At 43.9% G+C, this 11,585-nt stretch overlaps 1 protein-coding gene across 1 annotated transcript in view; it reads left to right on the top strand.

Moving 5' to 3' along the window:
- The window catches only part of ccdc92 (coiled-coil domain containing 92), an 11,259-nt gene extending 996 nt beyond the window's left edge, over window positions 1-10,263 (top strand). Inside the window, exons 2-4 of the mRNA XM_084055191.1 lie at window positions 3,933-4,116; window positions 4,981-5,022; window positions 8,391-10,263. Of these exons, the coding sequence (XP_083911317.1) occupies window positions 3,981-4,116; window positions 4,981-5,022; window positions 8,391-9,196 (984 nt within the window). The 5' untranslated portion in view covers window positions 3,933-3,980 and the 3' untranslated portion in view covers window positions 9,197-10,263. The remainder of the gene's footprint in view (window positions 1-3,932; window positions 4,117-4,980; window positions 5,023-8,390) is intronic.
- Window positions 10,264-11,585: the final 1,322 nt, after the last annotated feature.

The raw sequence follows: 11,585 nt of genomic DNA on the forward strand, positions 1-11,585 counted from the left end.
GGCAGCTAATGTCGGATGTGTTTCCCCATCACTATTTACGTTTGATAATTGTGTGATTTGTTAACTTGCATTTTAAAAGGCTCTGTTATTATTATTAAATCGACTTAAAATAAAATGTGTTGACAGAGACATTTTTGCTGGTGTGATCTCATACTATTTAAATGCACAATCCCCCTGTATACTAACTAAGCCTAGGTTGAGTTTGGGAGGTTGTATTAAAGTAAACCAAAGCTGTTGTCATTAATTGATATTTATTAATGAATAAAATGTTGTCCTCGAGCAGCATGTAGCCCGAATTTGACAACAAGTTTGTGTATGAGAACCTCCCTGCCTACTTTCACTACAGGAGGAACAACAACTACGAGATGTCTTGTAGATGCAGTGCATGGTTACTACTAGTCTGTTACACTGCTGCAGTTCATCGATTATTTATACACTCTCTCTATGGGGAAATGCTGCCTTGTTGTGTGTTAGAAAAGGAAGACACAGCAAGCATGTGGCCAGTTTCCTAATAAGATGTGGCTACTGCCCTTACATTGTGTCAATTTGTTGTAAGGAAACTGCAGTATTTGTTGGTTGTGTCGTTATTTTTATTTAGACAACTTTGAATACTGTATGATGGTACCACTGTCGCCAAGTCTATGATAAATCAGTCTATGGCTATCTCTTTCCACATGGAAAGCTATCTAGCCTATTCTTGGAAAGGAGCAGGATGAGAGATATGCTTGCCATGCAGCGTTTACCGGAAGGACCCTGGATTACTCATCTATTATAGATGATCTCTCTACTCCCTCTATGACACATCATTGACTGTGTCTGTGATTACGTGGCTGTGCTGAGGAGGTCAGTCCACGTTGTCCCTGGGCTTTTACTTTTGTAACCAGTAAGGAAATGGGTAGTGGCCCGTTCATGTCCAGGGAGGTGACACAGGATGTATTATTCACGTTAGTGTGCGATGATGTAATAGAGAGACGCACCCAGATGTTTTATTAAAGCACGTTAATGTATGCAGAGGAAGGCTTTCTCTGCACTCGTCGGGGAGGGGGGGTTGGTGGGTGGGTTCAACGTGCTCTCAGCCCAGTACCACTGTCTGGGAGAGGGTGGAGACGATGGAACTGAGTGATGATGGTCTCTGTGTCTGGCATGGCTCTGGAGGTAAGGGCATCCAATGAGGCATGGAGAAAGAGGGAGAGAGAGTGTGTGGGCGGAGTGTGTGTGCGTGTGTGTGTGTGTGTGTGTGTGTGTGTGTGTGTGTGTGTGTGTGTGTGTGTGTGTGTGTGTGTGTGTGTGTGTGTGTGTGTGTGTGTGTGTGTGTGTGTGTGTGTGTGTGTGTGTGGGGGGGGGGGGGGGGGGGGGGGGGGGGGGTCAGGGGGAGCAAGGCAGGAAAGGGGGGGGGGGCTGTTGGAGACTGGTTGCCTTCATGCCACACCCTGTGTCACTGTTGTTTACCAGTGTGCCCCCCCCCCTTTATTGTGTTGGCTGCTGCACAATTCTTAAAGGCTGTGTTTCTGTGACGTTTTGGTTTAGAGTAGCCTACCTGTTGAAAGAATGTTGTACTACAGGATATTAACAGTGACATTTGCAATACGATCCAGGTTACTGTTATATATTAAGCTTGCCTGAATAATATTCTTCTTCTCCCTAATAAGCCATTTATGCCTGCTTAGACATTTTAAGTTAATTTCTTAAACTTCAGTGCTGAAGAGGACTTTGTCTTCAGCATTACGGTAAATTCAGCGATATATTACAGTGTTACCCTTGAGACATGTCTCCTCTGAAGGTCCAGACAGCCCACTTTCTGATGGTACAATCAATAGCTCAGCATCAGCAGTTGTTTGCCAATTACAGCGAGCAACAAAGGCATATGGGCCTATTTATGGCCCCTCTCCCTTTCTCTGCACAAAGCCTTGTTTTAGCATTGGTCTACCCTGATTAATGATGACAAGGCAAGCCTGAATATTAATATGGGTACACCTCCTCCGCTGATCAATAGATGAAGCTATAATATTAACTTTTTTAACTTAACTATGCATTTTTTGATTACCCCCCCGACACACACACACACACACACACACACACACACACACACACACACACACACACACACACACACACAAACCGCCCACCCCCCGAACACAGCAATGCTAAAACAACCCCTACACTTATTATACTATATCATACACAATATGATGTACTATTCACCAATGAACTTGAAAAGAGAAAACAAAAGATATATTTATGGCATCGACCATACAGTTTCCGTGTGCAGAAAAGATCAGTCAGTTCACTTTTGTGATAACTAACTACATTACTGCATAACTCATAAATGGTCAGACAAGCTTAATGTTTGACTATTTGATGCTCTGTATGTAGGCAATTCAAAGATGTTGCAGTATTTTTCTTTCAAACTAATTTGGTGGTGGATGTGAGAATTTGGACAGTTGTTATAAGGCATTTAGGACAGAGCTGTTTTGGCTGTGACATACAGGCGTAGAAGGCGCGGCAGCTCTGTATAGGAGAGTGCGTTCAGTCACACACCATACTTCTTGCCTTGCTTTTGACGATATCAAGCTGACTCTGGCTTACACTCTCACACACAATGGTAAACATATTGGTTGCGCTGGCTGTCTGCTCCAAACACCATGAAAAACACGCTGTATGCCACTCGGGAACAACACAAGTTGGAAATGCATGCCCCACCCGATTATGTAATATCCGCTGTACCCATCTATCTGTCTGTCTGCGTCCCTTTTATGCCCATATATGGAGATTTCTGACGGGACACGCAATAACCCCACGTTTGCAACTACTTTCGCCTGCGCACTTCACCGGGTATGGACTAGTTTACTGTTAATTACTGTTAATTTACATCAGGGTATGTATGGGGACTTGCGGTTTTATCTTCTTTTTTTGGGGGAGGTCCGCTGATCTTCCCACTCTGTGCGTAACTCTCCGGGGTCCTCGCCAATACGCACGCCGATTTAGAAGATCGTGGTTCTGGACAACTGGATTTCTATATGTCTATATAGATATATGGGCCTATCAGTTGGATCAGCTGGTCTGGAAAACCGCCTATCTGACTCCCTCGGGTCCTCTGCGACTCGTGTCGGACAGTTCTCGTGATACGTGAACTACTGAGAGACAGACGGACAGAGATTTTTATTTATTGTTAGTTAAGTCCAACTTTTTCTTTCCTGATGACAATAGTGCCGTCTTCTGGCCAGAGGTGTATCTGGTGGGCTTTTCTTATGGAATATAATGATTAAATCTGGTGACACTGTCTTATGTAAACAGTGCTTAAATGGTCATTTACACAAGGTTATGAGTGTACGGTTTACGGATGTGTGGAACAGTGCCACTATGCAGCCACACACGCACGCACGCACGCACGCACGCACGCACGCACGCACGCACGCACGCACGCACGCACGCACGCACGCACGCACGCACGCACACACACACACACACACACACACACACACACACACACACACACACACACACACACACACACACACACACACACACACACACAATCCTGTCTTAACATATTTGATTTAGTCATTCGAAGTGGCAAGTGGCCTTCACTGTGGGTGGATTTGATGGTATTGTCCAATAGCAATCATTTTAATCACTCATCCAAAGCAGATTATCTTGGTCACTCACAGGCAAAGTAAAAGCTGGAGCACATCCCAAACCAACTGTTTATGGGTGAATGGGTGAGAATTAATGGCTTGATCTCCAGATGGGACAGCAGTTGTTTACTCTCTCTCTCTCTCTCTCTCTCTCTCTCTCTCTCTCTCTCTCTCTCTCTCTCTCTCTCTCTCTCTCTCTCTCTCTCTCTCTCTCTCTCTCTCTCTCTCTCTCTCTCTCTCTCTCTCTCTCTCTCTGTCACGCTTTCCCTCTGTTGTTTCTCCCCTCCTGTCATCCAGGTTTGCATGTCATAGGGACTGGTATCCATTTGAGTGTAGTCGTCAGCCATGGCATCAGCCAATGTCACCCTGGAGAATCAGCTGCACAGTGCCCACAAAAACCTGCTGTTCCTCCAGCAGGACCATGCCAGCACATTGAAGGGGCTACACGCAGAGATCCGCAGATTACAACAGCACTGCTCAGGTAAACTCATCATACAAACCTCATCTCATGTCTCCATGATGCTGTAGACAGACAGGCTCAATAAGGGAGATTTCACATACTGTAAGGCCTGAATTATACGAGTCGCGCGCTGTGATTCGTCGCGTTGTGAGCTTGTAGATTTGATATTTTCGCTGTGTGACTATGTTATACGACAAGAGTATAAATTAAGCATAAGCAGCATCTAGAAACAACGTAGTACAGAGCGGCTGGTGATTTGGAGAGATGCACTGTACTGTTTCCAGCAGAAGTGTTTGACTGCAGCAAAAATAACACATCTTTTCAGGAAAATGCCTCTCTTTTTACTATAAAGGTAATGTACCCTGAGTGTGTAGAAAGTCAAAACAATTCACCACTGCAATCTGTGCTAGAATCATAATTGAATTTAAGGTGAAACACTACTTTAGTCAATCATAAAGGATTAACTGACAGGATATTTAACAAAGTCTTAATGCAGAATATAATATATATAATAATAGACTTCAAAGGAAATGCACTTTCAGCATTTCCTACTGATGGAAAGGAGCACACCCATGATGGATATTTACCATCAATTATAGATATTCTCAGCCACACAAGAACACAACAAGATGACTAGCCATGTCTGTGACCAAGCCATGACTTAGCCCTAGTTGACGCATCATTAAGCTGATCTGGAACTCTCACTAATCCAGGTTAGACAGTAGTGCGCCATATGGAGCACAGGAGGCCGCTGTCGTCGATTTCCATAAACAAGTTGGGCTCCTGCTACGTGCCTACTGATCTGTCTGAGGAGCATGCTCTGGGATAGCTTAGCACACACTGCCTGGTCGCTTGCTGACATATGACCCTCTTCTCTTTTCACAGAGCTGACATATGAGCTGACCGTGAGAAGCTCCGATCCCTCAGGTAAGAACTTTCGCAGGCCTGCCTCCATACGACAACCTCGTCTCAGTACAGGGCATCAGTTTCACATTTGGCAATTACTGTCTAGTCTACAGTAATCAGCTACAGTAATACAGCTGCTAAGCACATAACACAGCTAATCCATGATAGAGATTGAATGATTGAAATCAAGTACAGCTAGTCGTGCATATGTCTTTTTTTCGGTTGGTCCGTCCAACACTTTACTTTACTTCTTGGAAAACAACAGGCTGGATTGCAGTTGGATTTGCTGTGCACCTTCATGTTGTAGAGAATGAACCCTACTGATTTGGGTAAGCCCATGGCCTTTCCTATAGTGCCACCTTTTGGCCATTTGAATGATATCTGGGAAGGTAAATGCCAGAGTCATATTTCTCGGCCAGCCACTTATGCTACTGTTGAACAGTCTAGTTCAGATAAAAAAAGGAGGCTATGTATTCACCACACTCTTACACGACAAGAGCTATTTGAGCATATTTAGCAGCAGTAACGTGTAGGCTATTTATTGAAATAAACTGCATAAACTTGGTGCAATATCCATGTCCATTATGTTCCAATAATGTTTCGAGCCAAATCCATTCACTCCAGAACTTGATCCATTGTCCATTTAACCCCAAGACGCCACGATCAAATGGGCATAAAAGTGACACAGATCAAATGATTTCATGTCCAATCTAACACAGAATCCGGTCCATATATGAATCGTGGGTGCGGTAATTTTCTGTTTACAATATTGTAGCGACTACTACAAACTATGTAAAAGTAGTGAGAGACTGGGCTTCGGCAGGTACAGTGATGCGTTTAACCTCAAACTATACCGGACAACTTCTTGCATTTAAGGTGATTTATTAACGCAAAATATAAAGGTTCAAAGAATGTTGTGTACTGATACGTACATAAATAAACTGAACGGTGACGGTCAACAGAAAAAAGATGATGAGGAGACACCAGACAGGAGCTAATCAATCAATTAACGGAAATGACACAATCAAAACGAAGCGTGGGAAAACCAAACAACATAAGCAAAATATATTTTGTCTCCTACATATGGATAGCCTAATAATCTGGCCCAGATTATCCATTATTTTTTAAACCTCAGTATTGAGTCTCTCTGCAGTGTCATCTACCATGTTGAACGTGTTGTGGTGAATTCGGATGGATTTGATTGCAAGCAGTGTGCTCGCCTTGGGAACCTGTCTATATAGGTCAATCAAATGTGCTCTTTAAATAGTAGGGAAATACTGTGCTGGAGGACTGCACTAGATTTTAGACCAGGTCAGAGCTGGTCGAAAGCGCAATCGCTTTCTGACTTTTCTCACTCCACCTAAGGACCTAATTATCCAATGTGTGCGCTGGGTGTTAAAAGGACAATTAAGCTGTGTTTTTGGACCAGGTGCAAGATAGGGCCCTACGTTTAAATTGTTTATCTGTGAAATTCAGAGATTCTTTTATTAAAGCGATACAAACTTCTGGTCAGCATTTAATACTGTACATGTCCTTACAGCATTTCTAAAGACATTATGCTGCAGTAAATTAGCTCAGGTCTGTAAATGCATCACTCAATCCTGAAAGATTGAATGCTTTCTTAAATTGTGCTTAGAATAAGGTTTAGCCTGGATCTCAAACATGCCGTGAAAGTGCCCAAGACCAGTTAAAATCCATAAAGCAGTCAAGGGCTATAAATAAGAGTTCTCTGCCACACAAAAGACGGCAGTGTCTGCCCAAGACGTAATGTAGAGCAAGAGGGTCTGACTGTATCCTGTAACACATTACACTTCTGCTGGTCAGTGCGTGTGTGTGTGTGTGTGTGTGTGTGTGTGTGTGTGTGTGTGTGTGTGTGTGTGTGTGTGTGTGTGTGTGTGTTTGTGTGTGTGTGTGTGTGTGTGTGTGGGGGGCGCTCTGTCCTTTTCCTAGCTTACGTTGCTTGCTGCCTGCGACCAATGCCATTTTACCATGGCCAGGTCATAGAGTCACAACACTCGTCTGTTTCATAGTTGCTCCATTGGCCCTGATCTGGCTCGAAGAAGATCCAGACAAGGCCCCATGCTACATAATCAAACGGAAGGTTAAGTCTGGTTAAAAAAGTAGAAAGATAGTCTATATTTGGTTTAAATCAATCTCAGATTTATAATGATCCCCTTCTGTAACTGAAGAAATGTTCCCTTATAAGAGGATGTCGGTGGGGTATCGGTTCCATGCCTTTTTCCCCCACCAATACTGATGCAGGTCTGAGCAATATCGTTATGGGGCTGCTGTCAGAGGCTCTATCGGGTTAACTGTGGGACAACACAGAGATTGCAGTGCAGGAAATGAGATTATGTGTCATAGTGCTAATGCACAGTCTCCACCCTGCTTAGTGCAGCAGGGCTTGGCTGATCCAGTCGGGGGTAAAAAAAAAAAACACACACACACAGGCGGCAATCCCCCCAAGCTAGTAGGAAAACAATAACCATATCCTTCATCAGACATTTCTCTGATAGGGGAGAAAGACAATCATAGCCTAGAAAACTAAACTATTGAGCAGCCAAGGTCGACAACTTGCTCCCTCTAGAGTAATAGGACTCACACAGCAGCAGGAAGCCCAACGCCTACGCCTTTAAACGCAGTTGTTTATTTGTATTTATACAGAGGGAACGATTCAGGAAATTACCTTTTTTTTGCCATAATATAAAACTAGTGCCGTACCCGTTGTCAGAGGGTACCATGACGTCAGTGCCCATTGTCCGAGTACTCGGAGGCCTGTTTATGATGTCAGTTCTGTGACGTCATCTCTATTACAGTATGTCAGTCATGTATGGCGCACCAACTTGGGAGAGTTGTTTCAACCAATCAGCAAAGTCGATTGAGAGACCGACAGATACCTGAAAATCATATACTAGGGTGATGCCCATATAGTCGTGTGTAGATAACACACGACTGTGCTTTGTTCCACGATGACATTTTGCACAGATTAGCTATGCAGTCCAAGTTAAACTCTTGAGTCTTTGACCGTAGAGGAGGGTGAGGTGATTCAGGGTGAGGGCTGCACTAAGAGAGTCGTAATGAAGGTCGGAGGATAGCAGTGGCCTTTCTATCTACCAGAGCTGTAATATGAGCCTGGCGCTCTCTTCTCACTGCAGATGATTTACCATAGGCTCACACTGTAGCCCCCTCCCCCATCCCAACATCACCTGACAGAGTGTTCGTGGTCAATGTCTGCACTTACATAATGTACTAATGGTGTGTGTGTGTGTGTGTGTGTGTGTGTGTGTGTGTGTGTGTGTGTGTGTGTGTGTGTGTGTGTGTGTGTGTGTGTGTGTGTGTGTGCGTGTGCGTGCGTGTGCGCGCATGTGTGTGTGTGTGTGTGCACACAGACAGCAGCGAGGCACGCTGCAAGGAGCTGCAGAGGAGGTGCGAAGAGCTGGAAGCCCAGCTGAAGGAGAAAGAGGAGGAGAACACAGAGCTGCTGAGGGACCTGGAGCAGAAGAACGCAATGATCTCCGTCCTGGAGAACACCATCAAGGAGCGGGAGAAGAAGTACATGGAGGAGCTGAAGATGAAGAGCCACAAGCTGGCCATTCTGTCCGGTGAGCTGGAGCAGAGGGCCAGCACCATCGCCTATCTCACCTCCCAGCTCCACGCCACCAAGAAGAAGCTGTTGGCCGGCAGCTCCTCCGAGGCCAGCCCCAACGTCAGCCCCATAGCCTCCTACAAGCCCACCCCGCCGCCTGCCAAGGACAGGCAGCCGGAAACCCCCCGCCGCCGCATGAAGAAGAGCCTCTCCCAGCCTCTCCACCCGGAGCTGACGGAGGTGTACCGGCTCAGCCCGGACGGAAGGCGAATGGTCCTCCGCGAGGCGGTGGATGCCATGCCCGACCCCACACCCTTCCTGCAGGCAGGTAGAGAGACACCCGAACCGCAGATGATGCGACGGCCTAATGTCATTCCCCCTATTGCCCCCGACCGCTCCCCCGTCACTCCCCTGGGTGCCTCGTCCAGCCCCCGCCACAGCCCCGCACGGGACCGGCAGCACCGGGCACACGTGGGCGTGGCCCACCGCATCCCCCATGAAACCCCTCCCCTTGCCCCTCCCCAAGCAGAGCTGGAGACACTGGCCGTGGATCAGGTCAATGGAGGCAAGGTGGTCGGGAAGCGCTCTGGGGCAGACAGAACAGTTTAACTGGCTTCATACAGAAACATACATACGCGTACATGTAAACATACATGTACTGCACACATACACAAACGTGCGCATAATGCTGCAAGAGCAGGAAGGAGCCTCACCCACTGTGTAACCTGCTTTTTATGCAAAACTGCTATTCAAAAAGGAGAAAAAAAACAAATTAATCACTTTGTTTATTGATCTTCCTTAAAAGAAACACACAAAAAAAACATTTTCATGATGTAGAAAAGGACTACTGTACTTCACAGCATGCCAAATGTATTTCTTTTGATGCCCCATGTGACTTACCGGTACTCAACCATACATGTATTTTTTACTTTAACCTTCAACTCACTATGTGGTGCATACTGTACAACACAATTCTCAGCCAAATACCTGCATCGGTGCCTGTTGGATTGGTTTATTCATTGACATACTGTATAGTCATCGCTATTGCTTAACTATCTCTGTCTATTACATTTTCTCAGCAGCACATGTCAAGAGCCTATAATCAACATGTTCGCAGCTACAGGCATAATGTAGATGATTAAAATACTACTCCCTGAATGTCTTTCATCTTAATGTGATGTCAGTATACAGTATGAATATTACGGTAGTAAAGCGTTATTTTCTATTTTAACTGGCTGGTCCAAAAGGTGAAAAGCAAACGATTCACTGGCTTTTGATAACTGGAAAAACAGCATTGGTTTAAATGCAGTACGATATAATGTTGATAAGGGAGCATTTTGTTTGTGTGTGTGCGACTGAGAGAGTGAGTATTTCAAGGCAGATGCATGAGGTCGGTACTGTACTGTAGGAGAATGTGAAGTTTTGGCTTAAATAATGTCCATCGATAATATTTGTGATATGGGCATTTTTGACAACACTGCTGTCACAGAACTTTGTGATATTATTACTTGTTCTTTATAAAAGACTGTACATTTGTAATGGATTCTTTTTTTATTTACTGTTTAATATAGAATATGAAAAAAAAAAGAAACCCACCTCAGATATTGACAATAGTAATACACCTCAAATGCTGAAAATACTCACTTTAATGCCCTGCTTTTCACTGTAGATGCACTGGTCCTTGAAAACTACAGTATATCGATCAACACAATAAAGCAAGCTTTTTTTTGTTAGTTCTGTTATTTGTTAAGATGACTGTGCTATAAACTACACTATCTCTGCATTTCAGAACCGCATCAACTTAACTACATTATTAATTGCTGGTCTACATTATATAATTGACACCAACACGTCTTTTTAAGTATGAAAACATCAAAACACTCTTGGGAAGCAAATACTGTGTTAGCGACTTGAAGAATGCCTACAGTACATAAATTCACATTAACATTAGAACTGAAAGAATTCACAAATCATTGAAAGAACATACAATAACCATACTCCTTTCACATGTAAAAAGATTACTGATGACATTGAACAAGGGTTTGACATGGATTGGACCCAAGATCCACACCACACCAGTCCCGACTCCCGGGTCATCGACATTCATACCTCACACCATAGACAGAGTTTTGGCTCACATGTGCATGTTTGTTTCCATGTATCATCTAACTGTTCGATAGCGTCATGTTCAAGCTCCATAATTTTTGTTATTTCCATTTATATATAATTTCAATTAATAAGAATATGTTTATTGTTTAACCACAAGAAATTAGTGAAATTAGTGAAAATAGCTAAAATAGCCACAACGACCTATGAACTTGTAGATTGTGAGCTTAGATTGGAGTTTGTAGAAAGTAACTGTTTCAGATGATGGCACATGGAAAATCGTTCCCTAGCCACAAGGCCACTGGCAGTAGACTGCTAAAGAGCTTTTTCCCCAGCACAATCAGATACATGAATGAGCAAGCCACCTACTACAAAGCTTGGTAAACAGTAATTTAGCCTACACTTCACAGAGGTCAGGGCAGCATTAAGGGCCTTAAGTTTAGTAATCCTTGGCTTTTTGAGGACGGGAATTACAGTGGAGATTTTCAAGTGAGAGTATCAAAATGTATACGGTTCAAAGGATTGCAAAATATTGACAAATATCTAGTCAATTCTTACTTTTCTAAGGTTTGTGATGTACACAGTTATTCCACCAAAGGGAACTCCACAGACTTTGTACCGTGCGGATTCAAAAGCTATACGGGAAAGGACTCATTTTTACATGTTACATGTTCATATATATATGCATTTTTCAGAATAAAAGGTCAATCAATCAATCAATCAATCAAACAAACAAACAAACAATCAATCAATCAGTTGTAGCAGCCAGGGCCAGCAGTTTCCAGTTGAAAATGACTGCGTAGACTGGTGGCAGTTGTTCTGCATAATATAGTATTTGAAGGAGGAGAATCCTTCACCTTTATCTCTCTGAATAGAGGTGCTTTCAATGGAA

The sequence above is a fragment of the Gymnoscopelus microlampas genome (genome assembly GCF_963454915.1).
Source record: "Gymnoscopelus microlampas genome assembly, chromosome: 4".
NCBI classification, from domain to species: Eukaryota; Metazoa; Chordata; class Actinopteri; order Myctophiformes; family Myctophidae; genus Gymnoscopelus; species Gymnoscopelus microlampas.